The 24484-nt window shown below is 42.2% G+C and overlaps 1 protein-coding gene across 1 annotated transcript in view; it reads left to right on the plus strand.

Annotated features, from left to right (window-relative positions):
- WWP2 (WW domain containing E3 ubiquitin protein ligase 2) overlaps nucleotides 1–24484 on the plus strand; it is a 143589-nt gene that overhangs the window by 4432 nt on the left and 114673 nt on the right. The window contains exons 2-4 of the mRNA XM_018062219.1: nucleotides 11920–12004; nucleotides 20812–20959; nucleotides 21315–21436. Coding sequence (XP_017917708.1) covers nucleotides 11935–12004; nucleotides 20812–20959; nucleotides 21315–21436 — 340 coding nt within the window. The 5' untranslated portion in view covers nucleotides 11920–11934. The remainder of the gene's footprint in view (nucleotides 1–11919; nucleotides 12005–20811; nucleotides 20960–21314; nucleotides 21437–24484) is intronic.

The raw sequence follows: 24484 nt of genomic DNA on the forward strand, positions 1-24484 counted from the left end.
GGAAGACTGTAGGAGGAACAAGGCTGGGGCTCAATTTTGTTGACTCTGATTGTAAAATGCCCAGTGATGGCGTCATGGACCGTTCAGTAGGGAAGTCTGGAGTCAGGCTGGGCTGGGGATGTACCTGTAGAAGTGGTTAGCATGAGCAGGTGAAGAGACTGGGCAAGGTCACTTATGGCGTAATGTGAATACATAGCCAAGAGGAGTGCTAGAACTTAAATTTTGAAACAAAAATCTTGGTTTATACTAGCAGGTATTTTAAGCATTTCAGTGTGTCTTGGGGATCTTGGTTTTCTCTCCTTTTCACTTTTCATCTAAAGACCCTTTTGAAAAACCACAAACTAATGGGTTTCTTTTCTTTCTAAGAAGGTGACTCTTCCAAGCGCGTGTCTCTGTAGTGCCTCCGAAAATCAATTTGAGTTCCAGTTTTTGGAATTAGTTGGTCTGTCTGGGTTGGCAACCAATTTAGAGACCTCCAAGAAAGAAGGGAAAGAGACAGACAGCCGGCAAGGACGGGTAATGGCTTTTTACTGTTGGAAATGTTGGTTCTACCTAAGAGGTATTGAATGAATGTTGTTGCCAGGCATCCTGCTGTTTTATAGATTTAAAACAAACAGAATCTCTCTGTGGTGAAGTGATCCATGCATGAGGTGGTGTAACTTAAGACATGGATGGGCTGGCGTTTGAATCTTGGTCTTCTGAACCCAGGTCTGATGCTTCTGTCAGCAGGACCTATGGTAGTGGATGCATGAATGTCAGCTTCCACTGGAATCAAGTCAGTGAACTGCTTTTGATTGACTTTGGGTCACTTCAGACAATTTTAGACTCTTGAATTTCTGAGAGGTAGGGACAAAAGGGAAAATCTTGTTTCTCTTAAAAAGAATCAACTGAATCTTTTTGAGAAGGTTGCAGTCCCCTGTTCCTGCTTCTCCCCCAGCAGCTTGAAAACAAACATTCAGTGCTTTCAGTCCCCATGTTAATCACTCCTTCCAGGAAAATACCAGATATCAAGACTTGGCAGCCCTGACCTAGGGCAGGTCCTCTTTCTGTGTCACCCATGCCTTTTGCTTCCCGTTTTGTCCTTGGAACTGCTTTCCAGTCTCCTCTGTCTGTTTTATTTTGGCCAGCTGTGCTGCTTGCAGTTCCCCAGCCAGGGTTTGAACCTGAGTCACAGCAGTGAACACCCAGAATCCTAACCACTAGGCCACCAGGGAACATCCCTGTGTCTTTTATTACTAACTTACAATTCCACTGTGCTTCCAATGCTATGACCTCCCTGTCCCTCCCTCTCTTTTTATCTGCTTGGTCTTTGTACGAATGGCCTTTGGCCAAGTTCAGTTCCATTTGATTGCTTTTCAAGATGGGCCTTTGGAGGATGGAAGGGAACTCAGTGCTGGACAGAGGAAAGAGGCCAAGAAAGAAGCATTAGTGTTGGAAAAGCAAGAGAGGGTGGAGGAAAGGAGAAATCTTCTGAATAGACCTGTCTTATCCACATCTTTCAAGAAGTGGATACAGAATGGATCTGCACTTATGAATAAGAAGCTCTGCCTGTTTCTGCCTGTTATTAAAAACACATTCATTTATTTATTTAGGGCTGTGCTGGGTCTTTGGTGCTGCACAGGCTTTTCTTCAGTTGCAGTGCGTGGGGGCTACTTGCTCGTTGTTGCGAGCATGGACTTCTTACTAAGGTGCCTGCTCTGGTGGGGCATGCACTCTAGAGTGTGTAGCTTCAGGAGCTTCAGCTTGCAGGCTCTGGAGCACAGACTCTAGTTAGTTGTGGTGCAAGGGCTTCGTTGCTCTGTGGCATGCGGCATCTTCCTAGACAAGGGATCAAACCCGTGTTTCCAGTACTGGCAGGTGGATTCTTTACCACTGAGGCACCAGGGAACCCCTTCTACCTATTTTTAAACTAAAAATCTTAGTGCTGGTGAGTTGTCTTTGCTCTTCCCTACCTCGTCTGCTGTGCAAGTTTTTCTGTCTCAAGATCAGTGTTTCCTTGAGTCAAACCTGGGTCAAGAATTTCAGGAATCTCAGAGCTGGAATTTCAACATCAAGAACACGTTTAGCTTGTAGTAATCCTTAAAGAGCCCTTAGTATTATTTGCTGGCTGCTTTACCTGAACTCGTTTATTCCCTATGATCATCTTACAAGGTAAGTATTAAATGCTATCATTAGGTTCATGTCACAGACTAGGAAACTGAAATTTAGAGAAGATGAGAAGTAACTTGTCGAGTGCCACTTGATCGCTAGTGACTGATGAAGTAGTCTGTTTCCAAAAGATTTACTTACTGGTCTGAAAGATTCTTGCTGAAGTTGAGTGATAAGAAGAATCAAGTACTTCAGACAGTGTCACTTGCTAAATCTGATGTGTGGTTGCTTTCTCCTGCCAAAAGCTCTCTGAGGATTTATTTAATGGGGGTCTCTTAGATCAAGATATCTGAGTCCCAAAGGGCAGGGGCCTCATGGCATTCTGTATTTCCAGGGCCTGGCACAGACCTGGGGCTCACCAGGGGTCTGTGAGCATGTGTTGAAAGACTGACCCTGGCTCAGGACTGGTTGGGTTGAATCAAAGGGGTTTGGAAGAGGTACAGTCAGAAGGCCAGATGTCCTCTTGCTGAAGGTGCCCTTGACAGTTATAGTCCCCTGCCATGACCCCTGCAGATACCAAAATCTGCCACTGCTAACTGAGAAGTGTCAGTCACTCAACTGTATCCAACTCTTTATGAACCCATGCTTAAAGAATCAACCTATCCTGGGAATTCCAGTGGTAGGGACTGGCACTTTCACTGTGGTAGTGTCCACGTTCAGTCCCTGGTCAGGGAAGTGAGATCCTGCAAGTCATGTAGCCCAGCCAACTGCAACAACATAAGAATGAACCCATCCTAATAACACAAACATTGAGTTGTCCATTGGCTGATGAATGGGTAAACAAAATGCGGTCTGTTCTTACAAATGGAATGTTACTCAGCTAGAAAAAGAAATGAAATATTGATACCTGCTACAGTGTGGGGAACCTTGAAAACATTATGCTAATGAAAGAAACCAGGTGCAAAAGACTACATATTGTTTGATTTCATTTATTTGAAATATCCAGAATAGGCAGATCCAAAGAGACAGAAGAGGTTAGTGGTTAGGGACAGGGAAGCAAAGATGAGTGAGAAGTGACTATTGGTTTCTTTTGGGGTGATGGAAATGTTCCAGAATTCAATAGTGGTGATGGTTGTACAACTCTCTGAATATACTAAAGCTCACCAAATTGTATGCTTTAAAAGGGTGAACTTATGGTACCTGAACTATATTTCAACAAAAACAAAGAGTCAGCCATGCATTTTCACCTCTATATTCTGTCCAGGTCAAGTCAAGGATTGTTTTTCTATTTTAATTTCTCTGGGTCTTCGGTGTGGCACTTGGTCTTCTGTTGCTGTGGAGCATGAGCTCAATAGTTGCCCCGAGGCCTGTGAGATCTTAGTTCCCCCACCAGGAATTGAATCCATGCCCCCAGCAGTGAAAGTGCAGAGTCCTAACCTCTGGATTGCCAGGAAATTCTCCAGTCACATCTCTTACCACTGTCATCCTCCTCTTTCTCTGCCCTCCAGCAGCACTGGCCCCCTTTGGTTCCTTACACTCTAAAGACAATCTCAAGAGCTTTCAATTTCAAGAGCTTTTGTTCTTGCCCTTTTATCTGCCTGGAATGTGGTTTATTTGGTTGCTTTGGGTCTTAGTTGCATCAGCAGGCTCTTGTGTTGCTGCGCACAGACTCTCTAGTTGTGGTGTTCGGGCTCAGTAGTTGCGATGCTCTGGCTTAGTTGCTCCATGGCATGGGAGATCCCTGCATGACAAGGTGGTTTCTTACCCACTGGACCGCTAGGGAAGCCCCTATCTGCTTGGCATGTTCTAAGGCAGATGCCCTCAGTTCCCTTCTTCAGATCTTTGCTCGGAAGGAAAAGTGAAAGTGAAGTGAAGTCGCTCAGTTGTGTCCGACTCTTTGTGACCCCATGAACTGTAGCCTACCAGGCTCCTCTGTCCATGGGATTTTCCAGGCAATAGTCCTGGAGTGGGTTGCCATTTCCTTCTCCAGGGGATCTTCCCAACCCAGGGATCGAACCCAGGTCTCCTGCATAGTAGACAGACGCTTTACCGTCTGAGCCACCAGGGAAGTCGGAAAACCCCCCCTTCTAAATGAGACTTGCCTTGTCTGCAACCTTTAAAATTTTACTTCCAGCTCCCACCACCAAATCCCTGTGTTCCTTCAATGCTTTGTTTTCCCAATACCGCTTGTCCCTTCTCTGGTTCTCTTGTTTGTTTCCTATTTGACGTCGCCTCCCCCCACACGCCATTTCCCTTGGTGCCCGTCTTTTACTGTATGAAGAAGCCAGCCGGTGGAGCTTCATTTATTCCTTCCCTCATGCTCTTTCCTGGTAGCTTAGTGGTAAAGACTCTGTCTGCAGTGCAGATGACACAGGAGACTTGGTTTGATCTTGGGTCAGGAAGATCCCCTGGAGGAAGAAATGGCAGCCCACTCCAGTATTCTTGCCAGGAAAATCCCATGGACAGAGGAACTCGGCTGGCTACAGTCCCTGGGGTTGCAAAGAGTCAGACATGACTGGGCATTCACGCGTGCGCCTGCATGCTCTTTCCTGTGTGTGCGTGTCAGTCTCTGACCTGTTTAGTTTTCTTTCTTTCTAAGGAACTTCTTTTCAGTAGTTTTTGCAGAGCAGGTTGTTGTTTGAGAATATCATTTTTTCTCCTTCACTTTGAATGGTAACTTCGTTGGATGGAAAATTCTAGGTTGGTGGGTTTTTCCTTTTAACATTGTAAATATCCCATTGCATTCTCTTCTTTCTTGTTTTTTAAGTTTATTTTTTGATTTTTATATTAAAAGGCCAAATTGACTTTGGTATTTTTGATACTTATGAGCTTCCTGGTTTTGTGGTTTGGTGTATGTCATTAAATTTAGGAAATTATTGGCCATGTTACTTCAGATATTTCTTTTGCTCTGTTCTCTCTTCTTCTGGTATTTTAGTTATGTGTATTTTATACCCTTTAAAATTGTCCCACAATTCTTGGAAGTTTCTGTTTTTTCTTTTTTCACTAATTCTGTTTTTTTTTCTTTGCATTTTAGTTTGGAATGTTTCTGTTAATTTATTTCCAAGCTTACTGATTCTTTCCTCAGCCACGTCCAGGCTACTCATGGGCCTGTCAAGGCCTTCATTTCTGTTACTGTGTTCTGCATTTTCTTTGTATTCTTTCTTAGAGTTTCCATGTCTCTGCTTACTATTACCCCTCTGTTTTTAAATGCTGTCAGCTTTTTCCATTAGAGCTCTTTAGATATTAATGATACTTATTCTAAATTCCCTGTCTGATCATTTGAAAATCTATGTCATATCTGAGTCTAATTCTGATGCTTGCTTTGTCTCTTCACACTATTTTTTCTTGCCTTTTAGTATAGCTTATAATTTCTAGTTGAAAGCCAGGCATGATGTATTAACTAATAAGACCTGAGGTGAGTGAACAGGCTTTTATCTAGTTGGGCATTCTGTGTAATCTGGCTTGGAGTTGGCTTGTATTTAATGACTGAAGTAATTGAAGGTACCTGAAGCTCATATTCAGAGAAGGCAGTGGCAGCCCACTCCAGTACTCTTGCCTGGAAAATCCCATGGATGGAGGAGCCTGGTAGGCTGTAGTCCATGGGGTCGCTATGAGTCAGACATGACTGAGCGACTTCACTTTCACTTTTCACTTTCATGCATTGGAGAAGGAAATGGCAACCCACTCCAGTGTTCTTGCCTGGAGAATCCCAGGGACAGAGGAGCCTGGTGGGCTGCCGTCTATGGGGTCACACAGAGTCGGACACGACTGAATTGACTTAGCAGCAGCAGCAGCAGCAACAGCAGCAGTTCATATTATGCTAGGTATCCTTGTTTTTGTTTCCCTTGTGTCTCTGGTCCTCCTAAGAACTTTTTCTTAAGTAGAGTGTATACCTTTTAGCTCTTTCAACTGTAATCCACTGTTGTTATTACTATTTTGGACCCTTGATATAGTGGCAGAATGTGGGGGAGGGAAAGCATTTTATAATTTTATGGTTGAATCTCATTTTTTTGTTGGTGTTGGGCTACGTGACTTATGGGATTTTACTTCCCTGACCTGGGCCCTCGGCAGTGAGAGCGCAGAGTCCTAACCACTGGACTACCAGGGAATTCCTTAAATCTGAGTCTCTTAATGGGTCTCTGTCCCTGGGCTGTGACCTTCACAAGTGTTTAATTAATTAGTTAATTATTCATTCATTTGGCTATGTCTAATCTTAGTTGCAGCACTCAGGATCTTTAGTTGCAGCATGTGGGGTCTAGTTCCCTGACCAGGCTTTGGACCCAGGCCTACCTGCCTGCCTTGGGAATGTGGAGTCTAAGCCATTGGACTCCAAGGGAGGTCCCTAAAGACAGTTTTTATGAAATAACACTTTTCTTTATGTATGATATACTTTTATATTTCCTACTGTTATTTTATATTTTATTTTAGAAAGTGCTTGTTGAGATCTATATAGAGGTGAAGTTCAGAAGACAGTGTTTTTTATTTTTTAAGGGAATGTGGGTAGCTCTGCCACACTTAGTTCCAACTCCCCTCTTTTCCTCCCAATAAATCCATCACTCCCTTGAATAATGAAATTCTTTGTGCGTCTATAGCTTTTAGTGGTATTTTAGCATGTTCTCCCTCCTCCCTCTGCCTGTCCCACATTTATGCTAACTCAGTTTTCTTGGGAATGACTTGAATACAAATACTTTCATCACTTTTAGCAGGGGAAAAATTTACTTGAGCATGTAAAGAGTCATTTAGTTGTGTTGCTTAGACAGGCGAAGTGTAAAATCTGGATCTCAGGTTTCATAAACTTCCTAAAGTGGGTGTTAGGAGTTTAGATCTCATGCCCATTGGAACCAGGTCCAACATGGGGCTCTGAGACAGAAATCATAGGTACTTTGGGGTAGGATCTGACTTCTTTCGATAGTGATGGTTATTTGTATTTATACATGGATTGGAAAAGTTCAATTCAAGACCTACCTTGTAGTGTCAGGGTGGTATATCTTGATAATGGATTTGGAGAGACAGACAAAGCCCTGCATAAATAACATGAGTTTTTGTGAGTAAACAGTGACTGTAATTATGAAAGATGTTAGAGAAAGAAAACATGGTAGTTTTATCTGTTTCTACTGCTTTTCCTGTTGGTTTTGTTCTCAGCTGCCTTTGGAATTTATCTGATTGATTTTGTTTTCAGGCCATGGAGTATAGATCAAGAGGTTTGGTCTTCCTCCCATTTAACAGAACATGTGGGGGCTTTGAGTTTCATCCTCCAGAATTCTCTCGAGTTCCGTCCAAAGGCTAAAAACAGCTAAAGCTCAGGGAGAACAAGCTAGTTTAAAAACTACACTCAGTCGAGTTGCTTTAGGAGAAAACAAGTCCCAGTAGATGTAAAGATTTTTAAATTATTCTTTTTTTTTAAAGTCTACAAATAATGGATTTCCAACTTTTAGTGCTTGAACCTCTGTTACTGAAAGCCCTGAGGCTCAATTTACAATCATTAATCTTTCCTTCATTACTCAAGATATCTTTTTTTTTCTCTTTTAAAATTACTGTTAAATTATGAAAAAAGATCAAACATATGATGTGGTTCAGAGAATAAGATAACAGTCATAAAAGCCACCATCTGGATTTAATGAATATTAACATTTTGCCATATTTGCTTCAATATTTTTTCCTTTAAAGAATGAAATGTGGCAGATACAGTTGGAATTCCCTTGGTCTCTCTCTGTTCTCGTCAGTGGCCCTGCCCCCTCCTCTGCTCCCCTGGAGGTAACTGCCATCCTCAGTGGTTCCTTCGCATTCATGCTTCTGTACTTTTATTCCCTTATGTGTGTCCACAACAGTAGACGCACTTGTTTTGTGTAGGTTCAAATGCATACCAATGGCATTGTCCTATTGGTATGCCATTGGTGTCTAGGCTGAATTCCTACATTCAAGAAATGTGTAGCATTGCATTTTGTAACTATTTCACAATTTATAACTATTTCACATTTTATAACTATTTCACAATTTCCTCTCACTGTTGGGCATTTGGGTTATTACAAATGCTTGCTGTTATGAACATTGCCCTGTTGAACATTTTAAACATGGTTTCTTCTGCACTGGTTGGAAGATTTTCCCCCGGCAGATACCTACGGGTGGAATCCTGGGAGGTACAGTTATTGTTGTTGTTCAGTCTCACAGTTGTATCCGACTCTGCGACCCCGTGGACTGCAGCACGCCTGGCTTCCCTGTCCTTTACCATCTCCCAGAGCTTGCTCAAACTCATGGCCATCGAGTCGGTGATGCCATCCAACCATCTCATCCTCTGTCGTCCCCTTCTCCTCCTGCCTTCAATCTTTCCCAGCATCAGGATCTTTTCTAATAAACTGGCTCTTCGCATCAGGAGGCCAAAGTATTGGAGCTTCACCTTCAGCATCAGTCCTTCCAGTGAATATTCAGGATGCATCTTTAACTCATTCAGAGGTTGCCAGATACCATCTAATTTTCATTGCTTCCAGAAGTATGGATGGAAGGAGTTGTCATTAACTGAGACACAGAACAGGATTGAGGGCAAAAGTTGGAAGCTCAATTTTGTCAATGGACAAGAGGACCTGAGGTTCAAGAGTGAGGTTCGTACTGGACACACCTGTTTGGGATTGTCCACAGAGAGATGGTAGCTGAAACCATGAGATGTGCTGAGATAACCCAAGGGGAGACGTGCAAGGGCTAAGCTATGGGACACACGGGTGGTTGAAGGTTCAGCAGCTGAGAAGAAGCCAATGAAGGAGGCTGAGAAAAAGCAGCCTGAGAGGCAGGAAGAGAATCAAGCAGGTGTGGTGTCCTGGAAGAGACCAGAGGAGAAAGCATTTCAAGGAAGAAAGAGTCAATCATCCATTGTGTCTGAAGCTGCCAATAGGTCATCTAAGACAAGGACTGAGAATTCACTATTGGGTTTAGAACCATTGATGTCTGGTCTCCAGAAGTCTTGACAAGAATAGTTGCCGTATTGTATTCCTATATGTTACCCGTAACATTCCAGAAGTTTCCACTGCTGCTTTGCATTTAAGATCAAAGTAAAAATGCCTGTTACAGACTAGTCTAGAAAAACAACTGGCCCCTTAAAATGTTTTTTGGACTGGTTATATCTCATAAAGAAGACAAATGGTTTTGTTTTGTTTTTGCTAAAATCTTGAAGCATAGAATTCATCTGTGGAAAATGTCAAAGTCAATGTGACTTAGCTGTAGCTACATTTAATTCTCATACAAAAGACTTCCATTCTTAGAATAATATGGTGCATTCATAAGCACATTTTAAGGCTAAACAGCTCTTCAGAAGAGGGAGTTAAGAGGAGAGATCAGATACAAATAGAATGAAAGGAGGTACAAATGATGTTGAATGGAATAGGAATTTCATAGTGTTCTTTTTTAAAATTGGGGTATAATTGCTTTACAGTGTTGTATTAGTTTCTGCTGCACAATGAAGTGAACCAGCTTTATGTATACATATATCCTCTCCCTCTTAGACCCCCTCCATCCCAATACTTTAGCCATCTGATGCAAAGAACTGACTCATTAGAAAAGACCTTGATGCTGGGAAAAATTGAGGGCAGAAGGAGAAGGGGACGACAGAGGATGAGATGGTTGAATGACATGACCAACTCAATAGACATGAGTTTGAGCGAGCTCCGGGAGTTGGTGATGGACAGGGAAGCCTGGCGTGGTGCAGTACATTGGGTTGCAGAGTCAGACACGACTGAGTGACTGAACTGAACTGAACTGATCTCACCGTGTAGGTGAGCACAAAGCACTGAGCTGAACTCCGTGTACTGTATAGCAGGTTCCCGCTAGCTATCTATTTCACACATAGTGTATCAATCCGCCTCCCAGCTCATCCCCTCCCCCACCCCATGTCCGCACATCTGTTCTGTACGTCCACGTCTCTATTCCTGCCTTACAAATAGGTTAATCTGTACCATTTTTCTAGATTCCATATATATGCATTAATATACAATATTTGTTTTTCTCTTTTAGCCCTACTTCACTCTGTATGACAGCCTCTAGGTCCATCCACGTCTCTACAAATAGACTATTAACTCATCCAGAAAAAGGAATGAAATTGGGTCATAGTGGGTGTTTTTTTTGTTTTTTAAATAAGATATATTTGTTTATTTTTGGCTGTCCTGGGTCTTCATTGCTGCACACGGGCTGCACAAGAGTGAGCAGGGGCTCTTCTTGATTGTGGACCACCAGGGAAGCCCTGGTCACAGTGTTTTCACAGTAGCTGTTCTTGGGTGTGGTCCTCAGGCCCCCGGTGGCCCCTCACGACTTTCAGGGTTCTGCAGGGTCAAAGCTGTTCTCATGATAACTTTGCCTTCTTCCACTGTAACACATCTGCACTCACGGTGGGAAAGCAAAGGTCAGTGAGCATGTTGGTGCTGTAGTGTAAATCAGGGCAGTGTGACCAGCCCGGGCTGCTGTCAAGTGTGCTCCTCACCACGACCCACTCAGTAAAGAGGAAAGAAAAAGCCAGTTTCACTTGAAAATGTGCTCGATGAAGCAGTAAATGACTAATATTCTGTGTGATGAAAATGGAAAATATGCCTAAAACACCTTTTCCTGTGTACCACAGTATAATGGCTGTGTTGAGAAAAAGCACTTGTATGACTCTTTGAATAGAGAGCTGAATTATATAGTTGCTTTTCTCATGAAATAACATTTTTGCTTTATAAAAAATCAACAGACAACCTAATGTTAACAGATTTGGGTGTTTGGCAGACATTTTCCTGAAGATGAATGAAGTGAGCCTGCCACTTAAAGGAAAACAACTGACAGGACTTTTTGCCAATGATAAAATATGAGTTTTAAGTGAAAATTAGAAATTTTAGAACCCTTACATCTACCACAAAGAGCTTGAAATCTTCCCAATATTCAAAAACTTGTCTGATGAGATCAGCGGTGACATTCACAAATGGGATTTTTTTGGATAGAGTATGATGAAACATGTCAACATTTGGACTATCTACAGACCTCAGTGAACCAATATTTTCCAAATGATGATGTTTATGCAATTATATATGAGTAAAAAGATCCATTCAGAAGGCAAGATAGACTTCTGCTTCTAGCCAGGATGGAGCGACGGGTATGCCTGTGGCTGATGTCAATCAAGAATTATTTCCTGTGCTCATTGGCCCGGTTCACGTGCACATGCCCGTGAGCACAGGGTGGTCGACTTGTGCCCAGGTAACTGTGGGGCTTTGGAATCAGAAGATGTAGGTTGAGTCCTGGGCTGTCATTTCCTTGTCCAATAGGCACACTTACTGGCATATCTTCTTTAGAGAAATGTTTATTAAAAGCTTCTGCCCATTTATTTATTTTTGGCTGCACTGGGTCTTTGTTGTGACATGGGCTTTCTCTAGTTACGTCCTGGGCTTTCTCGAGTTGTGGCAGGCAGGTTTTCCTTGTGCACCACGGACTCTAGAGCTCGTGGGCTCAGTAGTTGTAGTGTGTGGGCTCAGTTGCCCTGCAGCATGTGGGATCTTAGTTCCCCTACTTTTTTTCTTTTAATTGTTGAACTGTAACTTTATTTTTAGAGATATTATTTTAGGCTCTCCCTCCTTAAGACTCGGATGTAGCAGTGCTGTGTCCTTCTCAGCTCATCCAAGTCATACCCAGATTCAGTAGTCATTGCAGGAGAGACAGACAGACATCATTTGGCCAGAAGCAGCATGGCTGCTGATGGCTGCAGTTGCTTGGATGTTGCTATTTTCTTGCTTCTGTCTCTTTAAACTCAGATATTAAAATTGAGCTCAGTTCTTAGTCTCTTATTAGATGTCCTCTAAACCTGCTGCCGTATTTGTCTTTCAGTGTCCTGGTAATGACATGGCATCTGCCAGCTCCAGCCGGGCAGGGGTGGCCCTGCCTTTTGAGAAGTCTCAGCTTATCCTGAAAGGTGAGTGGCATGGTATGAAGTTTATCATTTAAGGCCCAGCCCCATCTTTGGGAAAGAGGTGGAATTATACCACATCTTGGCTTACGAGCAAAACTATTCATTCTCACAGGGTTGTCATATTATATCTGGAATTCTTAATTTTTTTTTTAGAATTAAGACATTTTTTTTGGCTGTACCATGCAACATGTAGAGTCTTAGTTCCCTGACCAGGGATTGAATGTGCACGCCCTGCATTGGAAGTGTGGAGTCTTAAGCACTGAATTACCATGGAAGTCCCCTAAAGTTGGAATTCTTGCAGAGGAAGGAAAAAAGGAACTTTTTCGAAGGATTATACAAAATGGCAGTTCCTTGCCTCCCCAGGGCTCTTCTCTATCTACGCTCCTCCCCTTTGTGTGCTCACCCAACCATATCACTTTGAGATGTCACCAATAATAAGATGACTGCCACATTTGTACCTCCAGCCTGGCCTTGTTTCTGACCTCCAGGTTTGTATATCCAGTAGCCCATTTGTCATCTCCTGAATGCTTAGTAAACATCCAAAATGTGACATGCCTCGAACTGACCTCCTGACTTCTATTTTTCCTCAAAATTCTGTATTCAGCAAATCTGCTTGTGTCTACCCTCAAAACAGGGGCCATGTTCAGCCACTTCTTACCACCCCTACTGTCCCACCAGCTGGCATCATCTCCACCTAAGATTAAGGCAGAAGCCTCCCAAGCCGGCTTCCTGCTTCTTCCCCTTGCCCCACTTCATTCTGTTGATCACACAACAACCTGTGATCTCCTTAAAATGGAAACCAGCTCCTGTCACTCCTCTGCTCAAACATATCAAGGACTGTCTCCCTCATTCAGCGTACAAGTTGAAGATCCCACGTGATAAGACCCCTGTCACTCCTCATTTCCTGTCCCTCGTTTGCTCTGGCTAGACGCACAGGTCCATGTGGACCTCCCTTGCTAGTCATTGCCCCTGCCAGGCACGCTCCCACCCCTAGGCCTTTGCACTTGCTGTCCTCTCTGAGTGAAATAACCATTTTGACCCAGTTATCTACCTGGTCTGCATCCTTACTTTCTGCAGGTCTTTACCCCAGAGTCACCCTGTTCAACTAGGCCTTCCCTGACTCCCCCATCTGAAGACCCCCTACCTTGATTTCTTCATATCTCTCCTCTTTTTGCTACTTTATCTTTTTCTTCTCAGCCCCTGGTAGTATTTAACACTCTACCTATTTTATTTTTTTACAGTTATTCATTTATTTGGCTGCACACGGTCTTAGTTATGGCACTCGGGAGAAGGATTAGAGTGAACTGCCAGGATTTTGAATTTGAGATTACAGCTTGTACTGCCTTATCTAATAATTGGCAGGACTAGGTCAAAACAGAGGCCTGCCCATGGAACCCTGCGATATCCTGAGGTCCCTGTTTTGGGGCCATGTTATTCAGGAACACAACACACTGACTTCTGAAGGTTTCTCTATTGCCTTTCCCCGGTGTGTATTTTCTTACTAGTGTGGCGAGAACCAGCTTGATAATACAGGTGCATCTCGTCATACATGCACTTAACCTGTAGGAACTTGGTAATACTGACCAGGAAGGTGGTGGGGGAAGGAGAGAAGGATAAAAACAGCCACTTAAACAGTGTGGGTGGTTCTTCCTCCCATGTGTTTCCTGGGTGGAACCTCAGGTGTAATTCGGGAAATGTGGCCTGTATCCCCTCTATCTGCCTTAGTTCTGTGCCTCTCCATAGGGCAGTCCTAGAGATTTTTAAACAATTGTATTGGAGTGTAGTTGATTTACAGTGTTGTGTTGGTTTCAGTTGTACAGCAAAGTGAATCAGCTGTACATAAACATATATCCACTCTTTTTTTTTTCTTTTAGGTTAATTTCTTTAATTGGAGACTGATTATTTTACAATATTGTGGTGGTTTTTGTCATACATCGACCTGAATCAGCCATGAGTGTTCATGTGTCCCCCATCCTGAACCCCTCTCCCATCTCCCTCCCCACCCCATCCCTCTGGGTTGTCCCAGAGCACTGGCTTTGAGTGCCCTGCTTCATGCATCAAACTCGCACTGATCACCTATGTTACATAGGGTAATATACGTGTTTCAATGCTGTTTTCTCAAATCATCCCACCCTTGCCTTCTCCCAGAGTTCAAAAGTCTGCTCTTTACATCTGTGTCTCTTTTGCTGTGTTGCATATAGGGTCATTGTTACTGTCTTTCTAAATTCCATATATATGTGTTAATATGCTGTTTGGTGTTTCTCTTTCTGACTTATTTCACTTTGTATGATAGGCTCCAGTTTCATCCACCTCATTGGAACTGACTCAAATGCATTCTTTTTTTTTATAGCTGAGTAATATTCCGTTGTGTATATGTACCGCAGCTTCCTTATCCATTCGTCTGCCGATGGACATCTAGGTTGCTTCCATGTCCTAGTTATTGTAAGCAGTGCTGTAGTGAATGCTGGGGGTACATGTGTCTCTTTCAGTTCTGGTTTCCTTGGTGTGTATGCCCAGCAGTGGGCTTGCTGGGTTGTTTGACAGTTCTATTTCGAATTTTTTAAGGAATCTCTACACTGTACTCTATAGTGGCTGTACTAGTTTGCATTCCCATTAGCAGTGTAAGAGGATTCCCTTTTCTCCATACCCTCTCCAGTATTTATTGTTTGTAGACTTTTTCATGGCACCCATTCTGACCAGCATGAAATGGTGCCTCATTGTGATTTTGATTTGCATTTCTCTGATAATGAGTGATGTTGAGCATCTTTTCATGTGTTTCTTAGCCATCTGTATGTCTCCTTTGGAGAAATGTCTGTTTAGTTCTTTGGCCCACTTTTTGATTGGGTCATTTATTTTTCTGATATTGAGTTGTATGAGCTGCTTGTATGTTTTGGAGATTAATTCTTTGTCAGTTGTTTCATTTACTATTGTTTTCTCCCATTCTGAAGGCTGCCTTTTCACCTTGCTTATGGTTTCCTTTGTTGTGCAAAAGCTTTTAACTTTAATTAGGTCCCATTTGTTTATTTTTCTTTTTATTTCCATTACTGTGGAAGGTGAGTTATAGAGGATCTTGCTGTCATTTATGTCAGAGAGTGTTCTGCCTATGTTTTCCTCTAAGAGTTTTATAGTTTCTGGTCTTACATTTAGATCTTTAATCTATTTTGAGTTTATTTTTGTGTATGGGGTTAGAAAGTGTTCTAGTTTCATTCTTTTACAGGTGGTTGACCAGTTTTCCCAGCATCTCTTGTTAAAGGAATTGTCTTTTTGCCATTGTATTTTTTTGCCTCCTTTGTCAAAGATATGGCGTCCATAGGTACATGGATTTATCTCTGGGCTTTTTATTTTGTTCCATTGATCTATATGTCTGTGTTTGTGGTAGTACCATATTGTCTTGATGACTGTAGCTTTGTAGTATAGTCTGAAGTCAGGCAGGTTGATTCCTCCAGTTCCATTCTTCTTTCTCAAGATTGCTTTGGCTATTCGAGGTTTTTTGTATTTCCGTACAAATTGTGAAATTATTTATTCTAGTTCTGTGAAAAATACTGTTGGTAGCTTGATAGGGTGGAGAAGACAGTGGCACCCCACTCCAGTACTCTTGCCTGGAAAATCCCATGGATGGAGGAGCCTAGTGGGCTGCATTCCATGGGGTTGCTACGAGTCTGACACGACTGAGTGACTTCACTTTCACTTTTCGCTTTCATACGTTGGAGAAGGAAATGGCAACCCCACTCCAGTGTTCTTGCCTGGAGAATCCCAGGGATGGTGGAGCCTGGTGGGCTGCCGTCTATGGGGTCGCACAGTCAGACATGACTGAAGTGACTTAGCAGCAGCAGCAGCTTGATAGGGATTGTATTCAATCTGTAGATTGCTTTGGGTAATATACTCATTTTCACTATACTGATTCTTCTAATCCACGAACATAGTATATTTCTCCATCTATTTGTGTCATCTTTGATTTAAAAAATATGGACTGCTTCACGAATTTGCGTGTCAACCTTGTGCAGGGGCCACGCTAATCTTAGTGTATGGGCTGCTAAAGTGAGCACTATCCATTCTTTTTAAAGATTCTTTTCCTATATAGGTCATTACAGAGTGTACTGAGTAGTATTCCCTGTGCTATAAGTAGGTCCTTATTAGTTATCTTTTATATATAGTAGTATGTATATGTGTCAATCCCAATCTCCCAGTTTACCCTTCCCCTAGTCCTAGAGTTTTAAGATATAATTTTTAAAGACACCAAGGCCCTCAAATGTAAGCCAACTATTTTATCTGATATTTAGCTGAAGGAACACCGAAAACAGCACAGCGAAGCAAAAATCTGGCTGTTTGGAATCTATTGAAGGATAATATGCCACCCTGTCTTCTGTTGCCTTCCTAAGAGCTCTTCAGGGATGTCATTTTGGAAATACGTGATTTTTGCCTTATTTGTTGACTTTAAAATTTAAATGCTATGTGAATATTTGACTCCATGTATAAGAAACTGACATTTTATGTTTCCTCAGATAGTGAATAAATAAACTCTAGATGAATGTGAGACCTTTATTTTGAGTTATCTTTTAAGAACAAGAAACATTCAAAATACCATTTTAAGCATTCAAAATTAATTATAAATTATTGAAAGGAAATGTATCTTTACAGTGAAGTGACCTGACAAACTGGGCCCACATTAACCACAGGATCAAAATTAGCATCCCCAATAAGGGGTTGCCTGGTGTATACAGTAAGTCTAAACCCTAACCTGGGTGGTTAGTATTCTTGACAAAAATGTTCAATGTGCATCTAACCATGAGGGAACAATCAGAAAAATGCAGAATTCATTGTGTCCTATGAGATATCTGGTGGAAGTCTTTAAAAATCATTGTCATGGAAGAAGGGAGTGCATTCTAGGTGTTAAAAGATTAAGGAGACAGCAACCAAAAATAATTTATTCATCTTGATTGGATCCTGGGTTGGGGGAAAACAGCTTTAAAAATATATTTAGGATAATTGGGGAGATTTGAATATGGAATGGTTATCAAATGAAGGAGGGAGTGACTGTACATTTTTTTTTTAGGTATGATGACAGTGGGGTAGAGGTGGGATGGGAGAATGTCCTTATTGTTAGCAGTTGCTTTCTGAAAGTAATTTGGGCTGATCTGTCATGAGGTCTCCAACTTACTTTCAAACAGTTTACCAAAAGTTAAAATGTGTGGATATAGATGTATATACGTACACATGCAGACATAGATGTCTTACATCTGTACCTTGTGCTATCCAGTAGGTTAGAAAGTGTAGCCACAAAAAACTATTTACATTAAAATTAAATAAAATTTAAAGCTCAAATCCTCAGTCTCCCTAGCATGGTTCAAGTGCCTTGTAGCCATGTGTATATTGCAGCAGTGTATTGAACAGTGATGGAACAGATATTTTCATTATTGTAGAGGTTCTCTGGGTGGCACTGGTGATAGTTACAGTGGGGGCAGGGAGGCTGGAGTGAATGTAGCAAAATGATAATAATTGGTGAAGAATATGCTATTATTTTTCTTCAATACTTCTGTAAATTGGAAACTTCATGGTAAAAACACTAACAACACTGTGTGATCTTAGCTTGCATCCAGGACTAGAAAAAAATCTTTCCTTTTCTCTTTTGCTATAATGGACATTGATAAGATAATTGGCAAAATTTGAATAAGGTCTGTACCTTAGATAATAGTATTAAAGAATGTTGAATTTCCTAATGTTGATAACTGTACTATGGTTGTGTTAGAAAATGTCTCAGTTATTAGAAAAGACAGCCTGACATATTTAGGACTAAAGGGGCATAGTGTCTATAACTCTTAAATAGTTAAAAATGAGTATGTGTATGAGAAAAATCAAGGGAGATAAAGAGAATGATAAAGCAGATACAGTAAAAAGTTAATGTTTGGTGATTCTGGGTGAAGGGTTTATAAGAATTCTTTGTATTAGTCTCACAACTTTTCTAAACATCTGAAATTATATATATATGTATATACACACACATTGTATATGTATCAGTTCAGTTGCTCAGTCATGTCCGATTCTTTGTGACCCCATGAATTGCAGCATGCCAGGCCTCCCTGTCCATCACCAACTCCTGGAGCTCACTCAAACTCACATCCATCGGATCAATGATGCCATCCAGCCATCTCATCCTCCGTCGTCCCCTTCTCCTCCTGCCCCCAGTCCCTCCCAGCATCAGGGTCTTTTCCAATGAGTCAACTCTTCGCATGAGGTGGCCAAAGTACTGGAGTTTCAGCTTTAGCATCATTCCTTCCAGTGAACATCCAGGACTAATTTCCTTTAGGGTAGACTGGTTTGATCTCCTTGCAGCCCAAGGAACTCTCAAGAGTCTTCTCTAGCACCACAGTTCAAAAGCATCAATTCTTCAGCACTCAGCTTTCTTCACAGTTCAACTCTCACATCCATACATGACCACAGGAAAAACCATATCCTTGACTAGACGGACCTTTGTTGGCAAAATAATGTCTCTGCTTTTGAATATGCTATCTAGGTTGGTCATAACTTTTCTTCCAAGGAGTAAGCATCTTTTAATTTCATGGCTGCAATCACCATCTGCAGTGATTTTGGAGCCCCAAAAATAAAGTCTGTCACTGTTTCCACTGTTTCCCCATCTATTTCCCATGAAGTGATGGGACCAGATGCCATGATCTTCGTTTTCTGAATGTTGAGCTTTAAGCCAACTTTTTCGCTCTCCTCTTTCACTTTCATCAAGAGGCTTTTTAGCTCCTCTTCACTTTCTGCCATAAGGGTGGTGTCATCTGCATCTCTGAGGTGATTGATATTTATATATATATATATATTTTAAGTAAATACTAAAAAACAAGAACCAGAACTTCTCTGGTGGTCCGGTGGCTAGACTCTGTGTTCCCAGTGCTGGGAGCCTGGGTTCCATCTCTGGTCAGGGAACTAGATCCCACATGCTGCAACTAAGACCTGGTGCAGTCAAATAAATAAATATTTAAACAAACAAAAAACAAGGGCCAAAAGAAAACATGATGGCAGAGTTCACAGAACTGGCCTGGGAGCTGGGAGACTTGGTTCAAGGCTGAGCACTGCTCTGACTAGCTCTCTGATTTTGGGTACATTGTCTTACCCCTCTGGATCTTAGTTGGCCCAACTGTTAAATAAAAGGCTTGAGCTTGTTGATTTCGAAGAAACTGTCTTGCTCAAAATGGTAGGGCTCTGCAAATAGTCCTTATTTTCTTTTTAGATTTGAGTCTACACGCAGAGCTGCCCTTGTACCACTAGGTGGCCTCAGTTACCTCAATCTTTGTGTGTCGTAGCCTCATTTTCCCGCTCTGGGCCACATTTCCCATTTCTACACCCTTTTTTCCTAGGACCATCCATTGTTGCTTCTGAAACTTCACCACAGCTTTGTTGCTGTTGTTCCTTGATTTCTCCCTCCTGTTTTTTGGGGCCTGGAGAAGAAAAGGATTGCTAGAAGAGAATCAGAGGTGGCTTTGCCCTGTCCCAGGTTGGGGACCCTTATAGGATTGTCACCCCTCAGAAGGATCTGGGAGGGAGAAGTATGCTAACTTTTGGTGGGAGCTCAGGCTCAGGCAGTCTTGTCATCACCGGTGAGGACTGTCAGTTATATCTTCTGATTTAGGGCATAGGATAGAAGCCATGTAGATGGGTTTTGTCCTAGTGACCTGGAGTTTCCACTGTGGCTGATACATAGTATAAAAGGAGCTTGTCTAGCATCCAGCCCTGGACATGTGCTTGCGTAGGTGGTACTGAGTCCCTGGCTAGCTGGTAAGTACCATGTGAGCATCAGAAATGCTGCCACAAGAAACGAACAAAAGAGGAAATGGAGATGGTCAACAAGTACACGGGGAAATATTCAATCCGGTTAGCGACTGAAGAAACAAATAAGAACAAATAAGCAAAGTCTGTTCGGCATGATGTGGAGTCAGGCAGCCAGAGGCACATCCTGGCTCGAAGCTCCTGGATGTGTAGCCTGGGGCAGTGACCCAGCTTCCCCAAGCCTGTTTCCTCGTGGGTGAAATGCCGTGATGATGTCATTTCCTGCTTCACTGTAAGGATTCAGTGAGATAATGTGTGCACAGCATAGTATCTGTGATAAGTGCTCATTAACTTGTAGCTGTTATCTTTATGCTATTTCTTTATTTTTTTTTTGCTTCACCTACATGATTTGCCAAGAGTGAAAAAAAACATAGTACTCAGTGCTATGCAGTGGTGAAATGGATATGTTCCTATAGTGCTGATGGGTATCTATACGGGTTTAGAAAGGAATTGAGCGGTTTTAGGAGCTTTAGAAAATGTTCGTATCCTTTGGAAGAATACTCAGACATACATGCAGATACTTTATACATTTGTAGTCATTTTTCCTGAGCCAAAAGTTGGAGGCAATTTATTCAACTATGGAAGAATAGTTTACTAAATTATGGTATATCCTTATAAACGGGCTTAGGTTATAATTTTGAAATGAATTTTTTGGGGAGAGGATTTTTAAGGAATTAGGGACGTAAGAGATGAAAGTCTAGAAAAAGTCTGTGTTCACCAGATAGCAGAAAAAGTCTGGTATGACTCAATGATAATCATCCCAGTGTTTTCAGGTTAGGAGTGATTTTTTTTCTTATCTTCTTTTCTTGTGTTATATATATATTTTTATATTCTCACATTTTGAAAAAGTCTTTTTAGAATGAGGAAAAAGCAAAATTTCCTTTTTTAAAGGAAACAACAAAAAAGAGGTAGAACTTGTGCCACAGGGGGGCAGCTGGGAGCCCTCTGACTCATCCTTGACTTTTTCTGTCTTTCCCGGCCAGTGGTGTCAGCAAAGCCCAAGGTGCATAGTCGTCAACCTCGAATTAACTCCTTTGTGGAAGTGGCTGTGGATGGACTCCCCAGCGAGACCAAGAAGACTGGAAAGCGAATTGGGAGCTCTGAGCTTCTCTGGAACGAGATCATCATTTTGTAAGAGAAAACCCCTTCTCTCCGAAGGCAGCTCCCTTGGGGGAGGTCGAGAAGTGGGTGGTGGGAGATCCAGGTGTGGTGTATCAGCCTCTAGTCCCCTGCCTTGGGTACCTGAGGCGCCTTCTCTTCAGGTGTTTTTACACCATGGAGCTCACAGAGCATTCATTGTTTGCTAGATGGTTCCAGGGTCAGCTCGGGTGGGGGTGGGGTGGGGAAGGGTATCTGTGACTGTCTTCCTCTTTGGGGTCTCCCCTCTGGTCTCCAAGAAGACAGCAGTATAATTTCTCTGCCTTCTTCTAAATTACAGGAATGACTGGTCTGCTTGGTTGTGATGAATCAAGTATTTGTTTTCTAGGAATGTCACAGCCCAGAGTCATTTAGACCTGAAGGTCTGGAGCTGCCACACCTTGAGAAATGAACTGCTAGGCACCGCCTCCGTCAACCTCTCCAATGTCCTGAAGAACAATGGGGGCAAAAGTATGTATGGTGCAGGGGTGGCTGACGTGATTCATCTGTGGGTGTGGGGAAGGGATATGAAGACGGGGATCTCTCTCATGTGGCGGATAAACCTGGTTGACCCGTTTCCTCCCGGGCCAGGGGCCGCAGTGACTCTGCTCCCTGTGCGTGGGATCCCTGGAGTTCTGAGAAAGCTGAGGGCTGCCCTCTGCCTCTACTGCGGGACTCTGCCCTCTTGGTCCAGGGCCCTTCGTGTTGGGATGCAGTGACATTTCCCTCTTGATCTTTCCTCAGGGATATGTGTACTCTCCTTCTGCCCCTGCCCCTCTTTTCCTGATGGGTGATGTGTAGAATCAGACTGTTGAATGCTTCCAGCCTAAATCATCATTTTCCCAGTCTGATCCCTCAAACAGAACAAAGGAGCTCTGCGCATGTGTGTGTGTGTGCACGTGTGCGTGCGTGTCTGCATGGGATGGTGTTACAAACGGTGCCCTGTGCAGGCACTTGATAAACATTTTCTGTATATTGGAATGTGATGGAAGCTCCATCATGATTATTCAACGTGTCTCTGCTACACAGAGATCTAAATCCTAACGTCTGTTTATTGCTGTTTGTGGTCAGTGGAGTAGCTTGTGGTTGGGGCATCTGGACCCTCCCTCATAAAGCCTCTATTCAGAGCAGCACCAGATGTGGTGAGGGACTGCCACAGAAAGAAAGCCTCCTTCTTCTCTTGATGTCTGCTGTCTAGCGAATATTTTCTGAACGTGGATGTAGCTTGAGAGAGAGGTAGGGCTGGGGAGCGCTGAGATTCAAGGGTCTCGCCTTTTTGAGCCTGTCCTTTCTGATGGGCCTGGTGAGTGCTGTTTGAGGCTCCCCCAGTCTCTTCCTTTCTGCTGGGCACGCAGTGACGTGCATCCACTGTGGACCCGGGAATCGTCTGAGATCAGGGCCTGCCTCTGTTCTAATTCTATAGGGAACTACCCCCTGCTCTGTCTTCTGAGTCGGTCTTTATTTTCCCACGTGCTAGTCTACCTTTTATAGTTTGATTCTCAAGGGTAATTATGTTTACTGTGTCATTTGGAAATATACTTCTGGGCATTCTCTTGTTAGGATCATCAGCCGACATGCGTGTGCTTTTCTCTCCTTTTCCTCATGTCCAGTTGGCGTACTTTTGCTTTCAATGGCAAAGGTGATTGTAGAAAAATTGGGACTTACACAAAAGCACAGACACACAAAGAAAATAAATTCTCCTGGAAGCACAGTACCTGGTGATAATTACTATTAACTTTTTGATATATACCATTGTGAGGTGTTTTTTTTTCCTGTATGCAGTGTCTTAATATTTAAGATGTCAGTGAAACAAAATTGAGATCATACATGATCATATTGTTTTGCAATATGCCTTCTTTTTCTTCAAAGTTTATTAATATAGAGACTTCCTTGATGGTTCAGTGCTTAAGACTCTGCTTCCACTGTAGGAAAGTCTTAAGTAGGAGGCATGGGTTCAATCCCTGGCCAGGGAACTAAGATCCTCATGCTGAGCAGCATGGCTATAAAAAAAAAGAAAAATTAGAATGTGTTAATATATTTTTATTTTAATTGTGATAAAAAGCACATAACATAAAACTCATCTTCTTAACCATTTAAAAATGTATAGTTGAGTGTTATTAATTTCGTTCACGTGATTCTGTAGCTATCACCTCCATCCATCTCCAGAGCTTTTTCATCTTGCCAGACTTGAACTCTGTCCCCATTAAACAGCAACTTCCTTGCTTCCCTCAACCTCACCATTCTGCTCTCTGTCTCTTTGAATCTACATATTGCCTATAAGTGGAATCATGCACTTCTGTGTCTTTCTTCTTTCACTCAGCATAATGTCCTTAAGTCTCATTCACGTGGCATGTATCAGAATCACCTTTTTTCTCTTTTTTAAAAATGTATTTTATTTTATCTTGGTCAAGCTGTGTGACTTGCAGGATCTTAGCTCCCCAACCAAGGACTGAACCTGTGCCCTCAGCAGGGAAAGCACAGAGTCCTAACCACTGGACCACCAGGTATTTCCTGGCAATCACCTTTTTAATGTTGAATAATATTCCATTGTATGGATACACCACACTTTGTTGATCCATCCATCCATTAAAGGACACTTGAATTGCTACTTTCTTTCCTATAGTGAACAATGCTGTTGTGAACATGGGTGTGCAAATATCTCTTCAAGTCTATGCTTTCAGTTCTTTTGGAAATATATTCAGAAGTAGAATAGCTGGATCATGTGGTAAATCTCTTAATTTTTTGAGGAACTACCGTACTGTTTTCTGTCACCGCAGTTCCATAAGATATATCAACATAACTTTAATTGTTCTTCAGAAGTCAGTTTTTGATGTCTGTCTGGTAGTCGTCTGTCAGATGACTGTGTGAAAATTTAGGGTTAAACACGTGAGTAATTTTCAGTGGTCACAGATAATTTTCACAGTCACAGATAATGCTGTGATGGTGCTCTTAAACAAGTTTACAGATTTTTGTACCAGTTGTTGAAAACTTGTGTTAAATTACTGAACACTGACTTGCTGGGTTTAAACATTTTTCAAGGCTTTGGACACATATTGCAGGATTACTCTCCAGAGAAGTTCTCCCCATTTATCCTGCCATCAGTTTTTGCCGATGTGGCTGGTTTCTATTGTACTTTGGCATTTATTAGATTTGTTTGTAAGAAGAAAAAATATGTGTGTGTGTGTATTTGGTAATTAACATTATGCCAGATTTGCTTCATCTGTTTATTTTTGGTTGCAGTATTTTATTATTTGTTTATTTTATTGTTATTACTTAAAAAGTGGTTTTATTTCGTATGTATTTCGTTTTTGGCTGTGCCTGGTCTTTGCGGCTGTGGGGGGTTCTAGCTGCCACGAGTGGTGGCTCCTGTCTAGCTGCAGCATGTGGGCTTCCCATGGCAGTGGCTTGGGTAGCTGTGGAACATGGATTTAGTTGCTCCTTGGCACATGGGATCTTCCTGGACCAGGAACTGAACCTCTGTCCCCTGCATTACAAGGTGGAATGTTAAACACTGGACCA

Source organism: Capra hircus, chromosome 18 (assembly GCF_001704415.2).
Source record: "Capra hircus breed San Clemente chromosome 18, ASM170441v1, whole genome shotgun sequence".
Taxonomy (NCBI): domain Eukaryota; kingdom Metazoa; phylum Chordata; class Mammalia; order Artiodactyla; family Bovidae; genus Capra; species Capra hircus.